General features: G+C 44.6%; 1 protein-coding gene across 1 annotated transcript; it reads left to right on the top strand.

Annotated features, from left to right (window-relative positions):
* Window positions 1-549: 549 nt before the first annotated feature.
* Window positions 550-16,652, top strand: LOC144147322 (chymotrypsin-like protease CTRL-1). Its single transcript, XM_077679439.1, has 6 exons — window positions 550-827; window positions 8,321-8,510; window positions 9,250-9,370; window positions 10,537-10,675; window positions 11,811-11,953; window positions 16,203-16,652. The coding sequence occupies exons 1-6, from the start codon at window positions 767-769 to the stop codon at window positions 16,404-16,406; spliced, it is 858 nt and encodes a 285-aa protein (XP_077535565.1). The 5' UTR covers window positions 550-766; the 3' UTR covers window positions 16,407-16,652.
* Window positions 16,653-17,464: the final 812 nt, after the last annotated feature.

The following is a 17,464-nucleotide window of genomic DNA, read 5'->3' as shown; positions in this document are numbered from 1 at the left end:
AAAGCAATGCAGTGCTCCGCAAAGGCGGAAGGGGGCAAGCCCCCGCACGTCGTGCGCCCAGGCGCTCCCCCAATAATTGGCTTTCAGCGGATCCCACGTATCCCCGACGTCGTTGCCCGGATGACGCACGGCACCTCCCGCTGCCGCACACCAACGCTCAGAGGGGAAAACATTCTAACGGTGCTCCGTGTATAAAGAGCAACTCGAACGCAAGAGGAGGCGTGACCCCCGTGCAACCCAAATACTCTCGAGCAGTCAACATAAGTATCCGATTCCCCTTCGTCTTACGGCAAGGAGGGGAAAATAGCAAGTGAGCCTTCAACCTACCATACCCATGCGTATTCATTCTTTCACCAAGGAGGTGCATTCATGAGGCAACGCGGCCGCTGCCTGGTCGGTACGTGTTACACGACCGTTTCGTTTTGTTCCCTGAACACGTCCGCACTGGCCGTAAAAAGAAGACGGAAACAAGAATTAAGGCGGATACCAGACGGGGTGCTCGGCAACCACAAGGCTTCTTTCTCCGATAGAGAGAGACAGAGAGAGAAAGCGAGAAGAAGCGCCGCGAAGCACCGGGAGGAATGCCGAGCGTGGACACGTGAACTAGTAGAAACCCCCTTGAGCCATCGCAGAGCTCGTTTCTCAAGGGCGGTTGCAGCGAGTGACGGACGACTTGCGAAAGAAGGCCTGGTCGGGGGCCCCTAAAAACATAGGCCGGCGAACTCCCGGCGTGAAATGCGCGGCGGCGGTCTCGCGAGCGTTGAGGATGGAAGCCAGCACGAACCTCATCATGGCCGTCGTGGCCACCGTAGCCTGGTCAAGCAACGGTAAGCAGTGCGTCCTCCCGTATAATGAGGTCCTCTTATTGGAGCGAAACGCGGAAGCATGAGATAGTCAGGTCATTGCCACGAGGACATGAAGCCATTTTCTGAACTTTCTTCTTAAACAAACCGAGCTTTCAAATTGAGCCAATCTTTCTCGCTTTTCACAAAAACACCTCTCGTTGCAAAGGATAAAACAGATACAATGGGGGAAGCAGCTGGGCCCTTCGTAATCTAAAAAAACTGTTATAGCTTCACACGCCAGGACGTAATTTGGGAAGGGTAGATGCCAGCAGATGTCACGAAGCGTTCTCATCCCCGGACTTGAAGAGGGCATTCAAGGATTGTTTAGGGGTTTTGATCCACACGCTACTGTATTGTTCAAATCACTTCCCATAATTATGCGTTTTTGAGAGCCCAATGGCATGTCAAACTTGCCGTGACCGGGAAAACCACAATCGCGTTATAACTTTGGAATTGGGCCGGATTGGCCCTTACCATATCAGTGTCACTTTCAATTTCTCGCAAAGCTCCTAAAATAACCTCGATCATTCCCAACGCGGAAAAACATATTTATCGCTTTCCTCTTTGTTCCTTTGGAACTTAAAAAAAAACTCGCGAAACAAATACTACCAAAAGCCTGGGCCATGCCTGTACCTCAAAGCTTCATCTGATATACAATTCCGCATCTATTCATTCCTCGTCAAATCTTTAACATAAGAGAAAGATTCCGCCAATCGTAAACGAGGAACGCGGATTCTTACCTTACGAAGTCTAGGCACTGCCGGAAACAGCATAATCCAGACTTTTGCCATTTGCCTGATTGCCCGCCATCAGCATTTGTAGGGAAGCGCATCAGTATCCAATGCCATGAGTTTAGCCCTTCTTAACAGCGCACCTGCTTACCTGCAGATCTTCACTGCAAACCTGTTAATTTTCTCGCATCCTAGTCGTGAAAACAACACACCCTTTGAATTATTTAACTGCGGTGGTTCTCGCTGCAACTTCGTTCATATTCTTATTTATAGGTGTAAAATCAATAGTGCACAAACGGTACCTGCAAGTTGTAGGGTACAGTTCAAAGGCGTATTTACCGGCTCTATTCAGCCACTACGGTATTCAGTACAGCCGATCCAACGCTCTAAACCATTTATCTCCCAATAAATTCCCGAAACCTCCCTAAAAAACATAATTACTACATCGCATCATAAATGCTGCGATATCTTCCTCGGCCGCACAGGCCAATCTCGTAAATCACTCTGTGGCAAAAATTGAAATGCGGCAGCACGACGCCAGGAATAAGGCGCCGTAAAAACTTTACGAGTGTATTTTTGTCATGTCATTTGTACAGGGCGACTCTTTTATTTATTCGAAATAAGCGGAGTGTTCGAAAAGTTCCCAGAAAGTGGTCACATGATTCGTCGATAACCTTCCTGGGCAGTAAGCAACAATACTTATGTTTTGTAGGAAACTCCCGTAAACCTCCTTAACTCTGCGCAACGGAATCCTTATTTAGATCATACATACTTGCCTTCAATACTGCATGTATATACCGTAACTGCCATCACACTCCCCCCGACTCTGAAGCGACATCGCTTATTAAATCCACAGGACCATTCCAAGAGCTTTAGGAAGTTTTGTCTCAAAAGTGAAGCAACGGTAAGCAGCGTGTCCTCCCGTATAATGAGTTTAACCTCCATTTCAATACACCTGCATAGCACATATATCATGCATTGTGTTTTGCAGCCTATAAAACTGTTTCCACAGAAAACTTTAAACATTTTGGGAAGATAAGGGAAAATAACTACGGTGTTTACTTCAGTACGTAACAAAAACGCGTCAGCCTTCTGCTTTTTCGAAAAATCCTGTGTTACAGGGAAGGGTTTTCTCATGGTAAATTACCTACAGCTTGTTAAGCTTGGGGGACTCTTTTGTCGTATTTATGCTCGCACAGGTTACAACCATCAGTATGGTCTGGTGATTTTACAGCTATATATTCATGTTCCGTGTACAGTTCCATTAAACAGTAGTGATTCGGAAGTGCAGGTGTGCCCGATTCCGCAGAAGGGACTCCCGTATTGCTATTGTTTAATTCTTTCTGCCTGCTTTCATTATTTCACTATTTGCGTTCCTTTGAATTTGTTATTCTTTCCGTGTAGTTTTGCTCAAGAGACGCAGCACAAAAAAAGGTTCGAATTCGCGGCTGGCCTGCAGCCATGAAAAAAATGAAATAATAAAGATAAGCAACACTATGGGCGTCTACAATTAGAGTCCTTCGGCGCCTGGTCACTGCCAGAAGTTACTCCCTTATTAATACAACAGTTTAAAAGAAGTACACACGAGCAGTGAACTCGTAGAGAAAAAACAAAATTAAACAAATTTATTACCTGACGCCATGTTGAGTCACAAAGGATGCTGCTGTACCCTCCCTGTTTTCCTTTTTGGAACATTTACAGAAATCTAAAGTCAATTTTTCGCAGCCCTTCTTTCTTTCTTTATGGCGGTGCTCGTGAAACATCGATGTTCTGTGGAACTTTCGTAAACTATGGCAAAAAGTGGTAAAGGACACACCACAGTGTGAAATGAGGGTATAGTTGAGAAGCCTAGTTGGCAATTTACTTCGTGCGCTGCTGAGCACGAGGTCGCGGGTTCGATTCCCGGCCGCGGCGGCCGCTTTTCTGATGGAGGCGAAAAGCAAAAACGCCCGTGTGTACGAGATTTCGGCGCACGTTAAAGATCCCCAGGTGGTCAAAATTAATCCGGAGCCCTCCACTACGGCGCGCCTCATCGCCTGCGTTGCGTCGGCGCGGTAAACCCTACAATCAATCAATCATCAATTTACTTCGAGCACAAGCGCGTCTTCTAGCCGCTTAACTTTTCCGTGGTCCTCGTGCAGCGCAGAGTAAAGGCGCGTGGTACAAACTGGAAGCCCACAGCCCGTATGCTGTACGGCAAACCCTTTGATCACATCATCGTCAGCGTGATGCAGAAAAAGCTACCGTGTAGTGAATTATTTGACTTCGCGGTGAAGGCTTCTAGGAACCCCCAAATGCGGACCTCGCCAACCTCGTGTGGTGCGTGGACAATCATTTGAGATACGCTGGTCTAATCAACAGTAGCGTAGCTTCGTTTCCTCGGCGCACGCTAAGGTGCAAACGCAGAATGTAGCCATCATCTTCAAAGCTGATTCCAAGAAAAGGAAACCATAGCTTTCAAGTGTCACCCTGAAAATTCCGCATCTTAAGGAGCTCCGGGAAAGAACGTGTTCGTTAGGAGAGGTGCCATCAACTTGAAAAACCCGAAGTGCACACGACAGTTGCTGCAATCCTGCATAATGCGCGCTAGCAATGTACGTTGACTATTGTCGCTGCTACAACCGGTATTATCTATCCAGTATTAGCATTCTGGGTAGCCCGGATGACATCGAGAATGCGAAATGAATTGCAAGGTGCACTTAAGCGACGTCCGGATGTCCATTGATATCGCAACGGGCTTGCCAAAGATAGTTTTAACCGGATTTAACATGTTTCCTGTTGCTATGCTTCTCAAAGTTTCGTGCTTTCGCGCGGATATAAATGTTAACCTAGCGTTCGACAGTTAGCACAGTCCTTTCCAAAAGAGCGATCATGTCACTGCGCATCAAAAATTCATAGCACTTGATGGTCACCTTTTTGTTCAGGCCCGCGCAAATGGCTGACATTTCCTGCGCTGCGTGCTGGTGTTATACCCAACTACAGGCCGCCCCAGCCTTCCAACTAGGCTCACAAAAAAATTGTCCATCCAAAAAAAAGTCCATGGCCGAAGATGATTGTATTTACGAAGCTTTTGCAATCAACACGACTCCTTTTCGTCCTACTGTACATTTTTCGAAGTCAATTGGGGTGTTCCTCGGGGTAGAAAATGTGATCTTGCATAATTAGCCAGCGAATAGCAATTCAGCTGCGCCGTTAACTACGTAAAAAACCTAGGTGCATTGTAACCGAGTGGACTGCCGTGGCTTTAGTGGTCTGTGTGTGTATGCGTATGTGTGTATGTGTGTGTATGTGCGTGCTTGCTTGCGTGCGTGCGTGCGTGCGCGCGCGCGTGCGTGAGTGTGAGTGAGTGCCTGTGTGCGGGTGTCAGTAATTTCGAGCTGTAATTTCAACTTTGACCCATCTTTGAAGCTTTTTCAATTTCCCGGTACGACGAAACATAAAGAACGCTCACCGTACACAATATGGCGCCAGTGCCTCGTATAGTGATTTGGGTAATAAAATGCACATTCATTGAAAACCTTGGAAAAGACTACTTAGGTCGGCTACCCTAAGATAATCGCAGTCATGATGCCGACCGATAATACAGCCTCCTCTAATACTACCAGCGAGGTATACAGCAAGAAGTCAAGGAATCTGTAAAGGCAGACATATAAGCCCTTTTTAAAGCATCCCCAAGGCGTATATAAATAGCCGTTTTGAGAAATGTGACCCAAAAAGGTCAACACCGAACCAGAGAGATTAACATGTATGCCCACATACATTTTCGTAGATAATACAAGCACAAGAAACCATAATTCGGCTCTTCGCTTTAAAACCTGCAACCCGTTCATGGTTCGTGTTTCGGTTTCTAGCAAAGGAAATCGTTGTTCAGTTCCCAGTGCTGCTGCTAACAAATTAAATAGGAGATCAGACTTTGATGACCGAAAAAATGAGGTGGCGAAAAAATTATATTTAGAAGCAGAGATGTAAAAAAAACTATCTATACAAATTAAAGGTTACGGTCATTGCAGTCTTACCACTCGACTCTTTAAGCAGTTATAACCTAAATTTAAAATTTTCTGCTTCCATTGCACGGAGGCTCACACATTGGCTTCAACTGTGGTCCAGTCTACCGCTAGGTACTTTTTACATATTCACTTGTACCTAAATGTTCGTTTATAAGACGAATATCTCCAAAATCTTCCTTTTTACGCCACACATTTAAAGAAGTGCCGCTAGCTAGGCCTTCGAGCTTTTACTAAAAGTATAATGAGTACTTTCTCGAAAAATAACGTTGTTTGATACTTGACACCCGTTATTTTAATTTTGCACTTTACTTTAACCACGTGTAAGCAAGTGCCTAGTATAGCATCGTTATCTTCTAAGGTACTTTCTTTTCAGGGTAGCAATAGATATCATTTTGTACTAATTAAAATTTGGTTATTAAATGTCACAGTTCCAAAACAGAATCAGCAACTACGAACGAACGGCCAGCACACTTGTGTCAGAATTCCGCCATACGTCCTTGTAATTTGTAACCGCCTAATCAATACAAAGTCCTTTGTTACACCTTCGCACTTCGAACATGTCATACGCATGGTGATAGAACGCGGGACGAAACTACTTTTACCCAAACACGACTAGTTTTCCTTTTTTTCATAACAACAGTTTTGTTATTTCCCCCAGCCATACTGTCCAGTTAACCCAGACAAACCCGTTACGAGCAGTAAATATGCAGAGGATCCCTTATAGCTCTAATAGGAGTGACATTTTATCGATCTTCTTTCTATGCCTTATGCTGACGCCTAATAATATCGCCCCATTAAAATTTCAGGGTGAAAACAGCGCGTTCCCACCCCAATATTTACTCTTTTTTTCATCTGTTCCCTGTATAACCACGTCAGCTCTGTCTTGAAGTTCGTCCTTCAGCAGCCGTACCAGCGACAACCGTGCATAGCATTGCGACCAAAGGCGGCAAACGAACGCAACCCACACAAACCGAGCGGTGCTTAAAGGGTCCCAGCACAGACAAAATGCAAGTTTGTTTTATTCGAAAGATTTCGTGTTTCAGAGTGCCCCTAGCCTTGACCGGCAGGAAACAATGCCGCATTCGCTGAGAAATCAATCAACTCAGGTTAAAATTCTGATTCTCCCGCCAAATCGGGTGTTTTCGTGACGTCTTCGATGAAGTCATAAGGGTTTGTACTCAAACCCAACTTCCAGTGCGTCATTGGGCTCTGCAGCCTAGCTATACCGTCAGTCGCCCGCGAGGGCGCTACCATAATCAGCCGTGGACCGTTGTCTGCGGTTTTTTTTTTTTTGGACCTATTTGCACCTGGCTTTATTTTGTTAAGGCAGAAAGTAATCGTTTCGTGAAACATAAGATATTCTCGGCAAACAGGGTCACGTAAGAACGTCGCTTACGTCAATCGGACAGTTTCGTGTAAGACAACTCCAAAGCGGCAGACTCCTGCGCAGCTAAAACAAGCATAGTGCAGTAAAACAGCAGTGCGCAGGGGTACTTGAATGTGTACGTGTATTTTCATAACTTTCATTGTTTACCTCACCATTCTTACTGTTGTAAGATGAATATGCATTACATTTAGGCCCAGCTAGTTCGTTCGGCAAGCTTATAAGCCTTGGCGTTTGCGTTTGCAGGCCTCAGCCCTCGCACAGCTGGGCATATGACATATGGGCTCTGTTGCCGAAAATGAGCATGTGGGTCGCATGCCCATTCCCTTTCTTCCTATGTAGCTTATTTAAGCGAAGTGTGCGCTAAAAGTGGTGTCAGTATGATTCTAACGAGAAAACTTTCGTATGAAGCCACCTTGTGTTTTGTCTGCATGGTGCCTTTAGGCACCGAGTTTCCTCTTAGTCAGTCACGTTAACACAGCTGAAAAATGATACTCTGGGTAGTTGCGAGAAGCTACATGAATTGCTCGCATGAATGTGTTCAAGCATGTCTTAAAACTACACTTTACACTTTCGCTTGACAAAGTGTCAATGCACCACAACTTTTGTTGTGTAAGGAATACATGAGGCTACTTGTTTTCAGATAAATGCAAAAAATGTCGAAAAACTGTGGTGGTAAAATTTTTTGCCATTCAGGTTTATCTGAAAAACACTGATTTTGGAGGTCCTGGTAGCAAAAAACTGATGGCCGAAGTGCCACGTCCGAAAACTTTTTGCAACCACTGGCCGTTTTCACATACTCCGGAGATGCTTGTTTGGAAGGCTATGGCGCATAGTGTTGCATGATTTTTTTTAAGATGTGTCACTCTCGCAACGTACGTGAGACTGGCGAAATACATTAAATCTACACACTCCCGTTGTCACAGGCAGAAAGAGAGAAAGGGAGAACCACCGTGGTTACGAATGGTGACGTCAGCCCAGCTGGGATGCCGAGCCCGCAACGCTAGATGAATTTGGTGACGATGATGATGAAAATGTTAATGATATTGATGTGCCCGCATTCGTTGAGTTATTTCCAGGGTCTGGTCAAGACCTGCGTTTCGCGGGTACGCAGTCAGTGCTTTTGGCCCACATAAGGCACTATTGGGGCAAGACCATGGACCAAGTAATCCCTTAATTGTGTAGGAGCTTATCAGTGGTATCGAAATCTATAAATCCGCTACTTAAACTAATTCCGTGTACCAATGCTACTGTGATCGGTTTCTTTTTTTTTTTTTTTTTCCTCTGGGAAGTCGGCAACACCGAAATTACGTCATTGAAACGAGCAAAAAAACTCTCATGCTTCTTCAACAGACCCCATGTGCGGCACCGCATCGGTGAGGACGAGGCTGTACGCCGACAGCACCACGTCTAAAGATGTCACTCCCGTGCGATGGCCCTGGAACGCCGCAATCCACACAAGTTCCCGGTTCCGGCCAGAGCAGTACTGCGGAGGAGCACTCATCACCAGGCAGCACGTCTTGACGGCGGCCCACTGCATCGAGTGAGAATTCTGCGTAACTTACTGTTTGCTTTGTGCTGCAGTCCTACCTGAGTGAACCAACATGAAATCTCAAAATAGAGGAGCGTATTTTATTGTTTCGTCTTCTTTCTGGGTTTATCCTCTGTGACAAGTTTTTTGTTAACTTTAACAGTGACCCCTGTGCGCTTTCCGTTCGAAGCGAAATTGTTATATGAAGGATAAACCCTCTCGCCTGGTTTTTGTTTTCCCAACCTCTCTTATAGAGAAAAATAGGTAGCCTGCCTCGCCCGTCCGTTCTTCATGCAGTTTTATTTTTCAAACAGTGATCTGCGTAGGCCCAGATGAAATAACTTTGCCCCCTGTATTTGTGGTCGTTCACCCCTGGTGTGGGCTAAATTCAGTCTGGTTCCCTGCTTTTGATTTCTTTTTTTTTTGAAAACCCTAGGATCTTTTTCCTCGAATGCGTAATATTTATTTACAACTCCATGTAAACCTCACTTCGTATAAATAATTTATCACTACCTTTATTCCACATTGTTCATTGCCATAAGTGTTGAGTATTTTTGATATCGACGTACTCTGTTTTTTTTTCGTCCTGGAAACATTCTTGAGAGGTCTTGTTTCACATATAAATATATGCGTTAGACCACCTGTTTTGGTAGTCGTCCTCCATCGTAAATTATACTGAGGGTATTTCGAGCTGTTTGCACTCGCTCAAGCTTCTTGCTGACAAGCCGCTTTGTTTTCTTTCTTATTCCAGCCAAATGGACCCCGATGGAATACGAATTCACTTGGGCTCTTGGCGAAGAAGTGAACTAGACAATGGCGAGATAGCAGTTCCTGTTAAAGAAATGTGCATTCACCAAAACTTTACTGGCGATGTAAGTGTGTTTGCATGCGCTCGTTTCAGATTTTTTCTGAGTGGCGAATATTTTTAACCGTTTCATAGCAGTCGAAACTTGCAGGGTTAACTCTTTCAGATTTACCGAAAACTCCTTTCTCCCAAAAATGTACCTACCCATCAAAGCCTAATGCTGCACATATTTCTATCGTGGTAGTTAAATAAAAATTGAAAAATAACGACAAAGATTTAAAGACTGCTTACACTAATTCAATGGTACGAGATGTCAGAAGGTCAGATTTTAATACATTAACAGGATGCACGGGTACCACGAAGCTTTAAATTTCCTCAATTTATACTAACATCGTCCTTGACATTATTGAGTGTTCATGTTCATTCTAGTTTAATATATGACAACTCACTCTCCCAGTAGCATTTTTATGCCTTGTGATGGAATTTAAAAACAGCTTGTTGGTACAACAACTTCCGACAAACGTTGAGAAATTTAAGCATCATTGGTATTTGAGAGAATGCGCAGACTTGGTAGCTTTCAAAACCTCCCCTATCCTAAACTTTACTTGATTTGTGCGTGCACTGAACTCCCGTGTCACAAAAAGACGAGAAACGCCTTGAGCAGCTGATAAATGACTCGTTTTGCGAGTGTAGTATACCAAAATCCGGATGTTACTTGAACTATTGTAGGAAACTATCTAGGAAACTATGTAGGAAACCCAATGGAAACTATCTTATAAGTATTACCGCTAGTTTCACGACTTAGTTTACAATCGACACTGTGCCGGATTACTGGCGTCAAGGCTACGAGACTGATGTGTTGTTCAATCATCCGAAGCATATTTATGTACGAAGTTTTTTTTTTGTCTCAGTGTTATTAGACCTCACCTTTTAAGGTCAATTTTCGGGACTTGAACTGAGGTTATTCGTTGCAATGGCAAAGGCATTGCTCCGCAATGCAACTATGACTGTCGTTCTAAAGCGATTACACTAAAGCAAATTATATGTGCTTGACGGCTACAATGACTCTAGATTTGTGCAAAGTCCGAATAAGCATGGATATGTTAAAAAGGCTTTTAGGGGCAAGTCTGAAAGCAAGAGAAGTCAGCGAAAAGCAGTAATAAACTAACCGACACCGCTACCTTACACACAGTTTTTTTTTTTTTTTTTTGCTTCTGTCGCCCTGCTCTATAGCATGACGACATCGCCATCATAAAGCTCGCCCAGCCAGTCAACTTCACCACTACGATCAGACCGGTGTGCCTGCCCGAGAGGAAGGAGCATCTGCCCACAGATTCGGAGGCATACGCCACCGGCTGGACGATTAGAAAAAGTAAGCAACAGTTCATGCACCCTGAACGGGCAGTAATATTTTCCTACAGCTGTCAAGGACGTGTTTACAAGCCCACCCGGGCGGCGAAATTGATGGAACCATATGTCACTTCCTCCAATGCTATGCTTTGTCACAAGCGAGTTTGTCCTTTAGAATCCCAGTGATAAGTTCAGTAATTTTTTATGAAGGCGAAAAACGTACCGCCGTGGCTTCTTGGTAAGACATTATGCTGTGGATTTCGATGACAAAAGTTCGATACCGGGCGCGGCGGCCGGTTTTCAAATGGACGTGAGAAACACAAACGCTAGTGGGGAGATTTCAGCGCACTTGGTCTAAATTATTCTGTAGCCCTTCACTACAGCGCACCTCATAGCCTAGATGTAGCTTCGGCGCGTAAAACAAAGAACAAAACGAAGGTGAACAGCAAAAACGCCTTCTCGTAGAGATTTCAGCCCGCATTATGAACCCCAATGTGATTAAAATAATGTGCTGCGTTTCACTGCGGCGTGTCTCCTAGCCAAGGTACAGCCAGCATTGACGGACTCTGGTACAGCCTTGGCGGGCGAAACCGCACTTGAAATTTGTACTTTTACATTGTACCGACCTAATGTGCTTCAGACACGTAAGATACGCCACTCCACAAGTAACAATGACTAGAGCGTCTACATATAAAGCCCAAATGTGCAACACTTGTGTATGAACTTGCATTCAAATATAATTCTTGTGTAGTAAAAATAATAGGGCACTAGAGAGATGAAGACGAATATGCGCGCAAACAACATATACAGACGCCAATGTTTTTACTTCAGAAATGAACCAACCAACTCAAAACGTTCTGTTAATTGGCCACTCTTATCCCTCCAACTTTTCCGATTCTGATGAGCAGTGTTATTACTTCTTAACAACTTTTTGTGCTATCAAATAGCATACTTTGCAGCCACATGGTTTACACCTTCTGAAATCGTTGGGATATTTTGACGAAAATGCTTTAGTTTGTGTTATTACGTATCAACCCTCCCTAAAGGTTCAGTTTCAATAATCTTCGTAACCTAAGTAGGAAGGACGTTCCGTAACAGAGCATAGTTTTTGCGCACTTTGATAAATTTCGCTAATTTGTGTCTATTTTCACCGGCAGCTAAAGAAACACATCGCACGAGGAAAATGCTACAGGAGCTCAAGATGCGGCTGATGAACGTCCACCAATGCGTCAAGTCCTTTGACGTCAGTCTCTACGAAGAGAGCCTTTGCGCCCCCCATGATTACGGTTCCCTTTGTGAGGTATGTCTCCCTTCATTTGATGTTATTCTCGCACGTCTACATTCGTCTACACGCGTACGTCTACATTCCTCTACATTCATACGTCTGCATTCGTATGCATACAAAGACCTCTTGTGATGACATAAACAGGCAGATTACTCCATTATAGCGCTAATCTGTACTTCCCATCGCCAGTTTCGTTTCTGTGCACAGTTCAAAGTCATAGTTTATATTTCTCTGAAACTTTTACTGGTGTCAAGTTTCTTTCAACTAAAACGGGAGACTGATGCCCGTGCGCATTCTCATTGCTAAATTTGTCACACTAAAGTATTTATTTCTGTTTTGTTTTGTTCTTTTGGTTTGGTTTGTTACATTTCTCGCAGGTGACTTCTCCCAACACTGCCAGCCAAGCTATCACTTCTGCTCCTTTTTTTTTTTACTATTACTCTCTCTGTACACGTGTTCTTTATATATCCATCTAACCGTCTTCCTGTATTTATTTGTGTCCTAAAAACCCCGGCGTTTTTCTCGCTTTATCTTCCTGTCCTCTTAACTTTTTTTCCATCACTTTTTATTTCTTCCTCGCTCCCCCCTCTGTCTGTCTATCCATCCATCCGTCTATCTTTCTTACTAGCGGTTCACCTATATGTCAATTCATGTCATTCTCCATTCGCTAATCTTCTCTGTGCATCTCAGAATCTGCATATGTTTATAACTCGACTGTTTCGTTCTCCCTCCTTTTTTTCTCTTTCTCGATTTCTCTCCACGCCTTCAATAAATGCAAATGTTGAAGCACCTACACAGAACTATTTTCTTAAAACAGGGCAGTGATACTTTCGTGACGTAAAACCTACTCCTCAGCAATGTATAGACCATAATTTCGCCGGGACGGCCATTTTGCGGCAACCGGGGCGCCATCTGGCGGGCATTTTTTGGGGGCTGCGTTGCGAGCAGACGACGCCGCAGTCACACGCTGTTGTTCCGTGCCGTGCGTGCATATCAGATGTCCCAACGGCATCAAAAATCGGTGTCATTTATTCGGTATGTCAGCAGCGCATAGTTTACCAGTGCTTTAAAGAGAATGTTCAAAGCGTCCGAGAGCTGCCAGGTTTGCTATAAATTCCGTTCTCAACCCGCTAAGGCGGCGTGCCATCCTACGCACTCTTTGTCCTCACGGGGGTTCCCTGTGAGGCTACGTTTCGCCGCGCCAGCAGGATGCCCGATTTTTTATCACGAATTGATGTTTGTTTTCTTAATTCTGGGCAGGTTGCCGTCATTTAGTTTACTTACGATGTAAAGAATCTACTCGCCCGGGCGTCTCTACGCCGTTGTTGGCTGCAACAACAATCAGCGTAATCGCAAAGTGCTCATACAAGAAACGTTCGAAGTGCACCATGACAAAAGAAGTGTCTGCATTTGCAGAGTGCATAATGTGCACAAATTTCCCGCGTCCCTTGAGTTTCTCCGCGAATGAGACGTCACGCTCAATGGGAAAGAATTCGAAACTTAGCAAATGTGCGAGGGCAAGTCGTACGCTAATTTTGGCAGCGCTGTTTATTCACCCTCATTCTCAATCCTTAACACACATTTCTGTGCTCTGGAGGCATTCTGTGTTAATTTTATTGACGGGAAGCCAACAAAAAACAACCCCACGTATATATGCTGCAGCACGGGTACGCGAAAAAAGCGAGCCGAAAGCGAAATAGTAGCGTCGCGGTGGCGGAGCATGCCCTGTCGTGTCGGTAATTAAATTGCTGTTGGCGGTTCCAACCCGCCGCTGGAACGGAAAAGTTCTTTTGAGCAAGCAAACCACCGTGAAATCTTGGTGTACCCAATACGTTGCTCCTGTGTTTGTAGCAGAAAATAGTGTTATGCGGCGGCAAATGTTTCTCCTGCGAATGCCTGCTACGCATGCTCAGAAGTCAGTGGTTTGGTACATGCAGCGAATGCCTCTGATCGCGCGGTAGGGCAAAGTTATAAGCATGTTATGCTGCGGCAGATATTGTTAAAACATAATTTACTTTTATGCGCATGTAACGTCTACGACCTGCGCAGGCAAATAGAATATATCATGGCCTGGTTTAAGAACTGACTCACGTTTGCGCGAAGGCAGCAGGATGCCATAATTTGCCCTACCGCGCGATCAGAGGCATTCGCTGAATGTACCAAACCACTGACTTCTGAGCATGCGTAGCAGGCATTCGCAGGAGAAACATTTGCCGCCACATAACACTATTTTCTGCTACAAACACAGAAGCAACGTATTGGGTACACCAAGATTTCACGGTGGTTTGCTTGCTCAAAAGAACTTTTCCGTTTCAGCGGCGGGTGGGAACCTCCAACTGCAACTTGCCCTCGCAAATTTGCTAAGCTCAAAATCTTTCCGATTCAGCGTGACGACTCATTCGCGACAGCACTCAAGCGACGCAGGAAATTTGTGCACCGAATAGACTCTGCACTTCGCACGTTTCGTGTATGAGCACTTTGCGCTTACGCTGATTGTTGTTGCAGCCAACAATGGCGTAGGGACGCCCGGACGAGTAGATTCTTTACATCGAAAGTAAAGGCAGTGACGGCAACCTGTCCAGAATTAAGAAAACAAACATAAATTGGTGATAAAAAGTCGGGCGTTTTGCTGGCGCGGCGAAACGTAGACTCACAGCCAACCCCCGTGAGGACAAAGCGTGCGTAGGGTGAAACGCTACGTTAGCGGGTTGAGAACGGAATTTATGGGCAAACCTGACAGCTCTCGGACGCTTTGAACGTTCTCTTCAACGCATTGTTTAACTTCGCGCTGTTGACATACCGAATAAATGACACTTACCGATTTTTGATGCCGCTGGGACGTCTGATATCCACGCACGGCACGGAACAGCGTGTGACTGCGGCGTCGTCTGCTGGCAACGCAGTCCCCAACAAATGCGCCCCAGATGGCGCACCAGTCGTTAAAAAATGGCGGCGCCCAGTGCACAGTGGAAATTCTTGTCTATATGTATACCAGTAGCGGCGATATACGTTGGCGAGTGTAGGCCTATATTTTTTTACAGTATTAAATGCGTTTCAGCTTTAACTTATGCGCATTTGCCAGAGAATACATCCAAGATGGTATTTGGTGGTGAGACTTTCATGCGCACGTACGGACAGGCTGGCAAATGTTTCGCTTAAGCCGGGTACGCACAATTGTCTGATAAAAAAATCTTATCTAAGACGAATTTAATCGAAGACTGCAACATTACCTTTTGTTATCCCCACACCTTTTCTAAAGAAATTTTGCTATTGCAGAAAGCTATTATACAAACCAGTCATCCTCTTGTGCTCACTGTCAAACACAAGGCCCTCAAATAAAATGGGAAGTTCACCAACAAACAAATTAAGCCTAATATGCTTAAACAGCATTTTCGCGTCTTCTCCTCGGCAGACCTGCGAGTGAAATTAGCAGGACCGACTAGTTCTTTTCGTGCTATGTTTGCGCACATAAACGAATAGCACACAGAGTGAATTTTATCGCAGTTTTGTTTGCGCTGAACCTTTAAGTGCAAACCCTTCATTCTGCGCAGTAAGCGAACCATTTCACTAAAAAGTTGCTATTCAACGAATCCGTACCTCTGATACTCGGGGTTTCCTTAAACACCTTAGAAAAACTTATATCGGCCAAACGCGCTATCGAACGGAAATGCTAGGGATAACACATAGAGGCAAGAAAACGGCAGCGGGTATTAGGGAACAAATTGTGCAGAAGATATCCTAGTTCGAATTAAACCAGAAAAGCGGGATTCGACGGATCATGTAAAGCAAATAAATGACAGGAGGTGGAAATCGTTACCAAGGGTTTGGAGACAAAATAGAGAAATACCAAAGATTTGACGTAAGGATAAGCTACGAAAATACGGTGGAAGAACAAGCTCACGATAGAAGCAGCTTCTTTGGGAAAACCCTTCGCACTGCAATAGACATAAACAGGCTGACGGTCATGATGGCTCTTCAAAGGCATTTTTCCGTCATTTTCTAAGCCCATAATTAAGTGAAGTTTACCGGCACAACTACTTCAGCCATTCAATCGGTGATCTGTTCACACTAACGAATGGCGCAAGGTGTAAATTTTTGTTATGTCTCTATAAGATTTTACCTTTGTGTACTCACCTACTCAATAACTTTCGCTCTTGACCAAGCACTTCCCCAAAATGTGACATTTCTCAAATCATTGTTTCCTAGCTTCTTCGGCACGACAAGCACGGTGCTGCGGTCAAATTATGTGTCCCACATTGTGCAGGGTGACAGTGGAGCACCGGCGATGCAGAAAATCGACGGTCACTGGTTCCTGCAAGGAATTCTCTCGGGCGGCCCACCTGTCTGCGGGGACGTCACGCTGCCGATGGTTTTTACTCGCGTCGCCAGCTACCTGGACACATTCATAAACCCTTACCTTAGAGCGAACACGTACAATCGCAAGATGCAAGTGTGCACGCTTTTATGACATACCCTTCATTCAAGCTAAACTTACGATGTTGTCGTATCAACTATAAGCTGAAGGAAAAGGCTGTCGGTTTGCATCAAGGTTCGGATATCATTGTGTCATAATTTCACATCATGGCCCTTCCAGGCTCCTCACTAATATATTTCTCAAGTCGCATTGACACGAATCAGAATGCAAAGGGAAGACAGCGTCCCAGTGAACAATCCTTCTTCAAGAAAAATAAATGTTTGTTTTGTTTGGCTTGTATTCCTTTTTTCATTGCTATACATACCGGTTCCACCGCTTGGGGGAATTTGGATTGTCCCCCGAAAAGCAATAAACGCGTAACCGAAATCATTCAGTATTACTTAAAGCTTCCTGCCAGTTGAATGCAGAGTATGGTAGCGAAGATGCTTGAAAAAGTCGTACTTGCCGGTTTCATCATGCACTAAAAAACGGGTGAAAGCATTTTGCCCGGATTAAACTTGCACCGGCCAAACGACTCAACAACTAATAGACTGTCCTTTGTAGCCCTGTATGTGTACGCGAATACACAAAACCTTGTCACATATTCGCTCGTTTGGATTCCCACCTTGGTTTTTTCTTTAATTTCAGATAAAATAATCTGTTACCTCATCAAAAATTTGTCAACCTTTACTTAAAGTTGACTGTATCATGCGAATACCTTACAAAAGTGTTGTACAAGTTTTATATGAGGACAACTGAGCTAGTTTGTTGTTAGTGATGGGAATTATGTGAACAAATGCAAAGAAAAATACAGGAAACAGAGGAAAATTCACGGCAAGGCTCATCCTGTCTTGTGCTGAACTTCTTCCATGTTTATTTTCTGCTGCCAATATTACCACGGAATTATTATTGATGCCGCCAGGGAGCCCCAGCTGTTCACACCGAGTGAAGCGAAGCGAAGCACGCGCTAAATCAAGACGAAAGGGAGACTAAGAACTGCTTTGGCACCATGGCAGCTGAATTGTGGTCAACAAGTCCGCTTGAAAATAGTGTTCCTTTCATCGCTACTATCCTCAGCCGTTCTTTTCACCGTTACAACATGATTACACACT

The sequence above is a fragment of the Haemaphysalis longicornis genome, unplaced genomic scaffold (assembly GCF_048455015.1).
Source record: "Haemaphysalis longicornis isolate Haplotype H1 unplaced genomic scaffold, Haemaphysalis longicornis Haplotype H1 scaffold_7, whole genome shotgun sequence".
NCBI classification, from domain to species: Eukaryota; Metazoa; Arthropoda; class Arachnida; order Ixodida; family Ixodidae; genus Haemaphysalis; species Haemaphysalis longicornis.
Note: the sequence above shows the minus strand (reverse complement) of the source record. Positions and strands in the feature narration are given on the sequence as shown.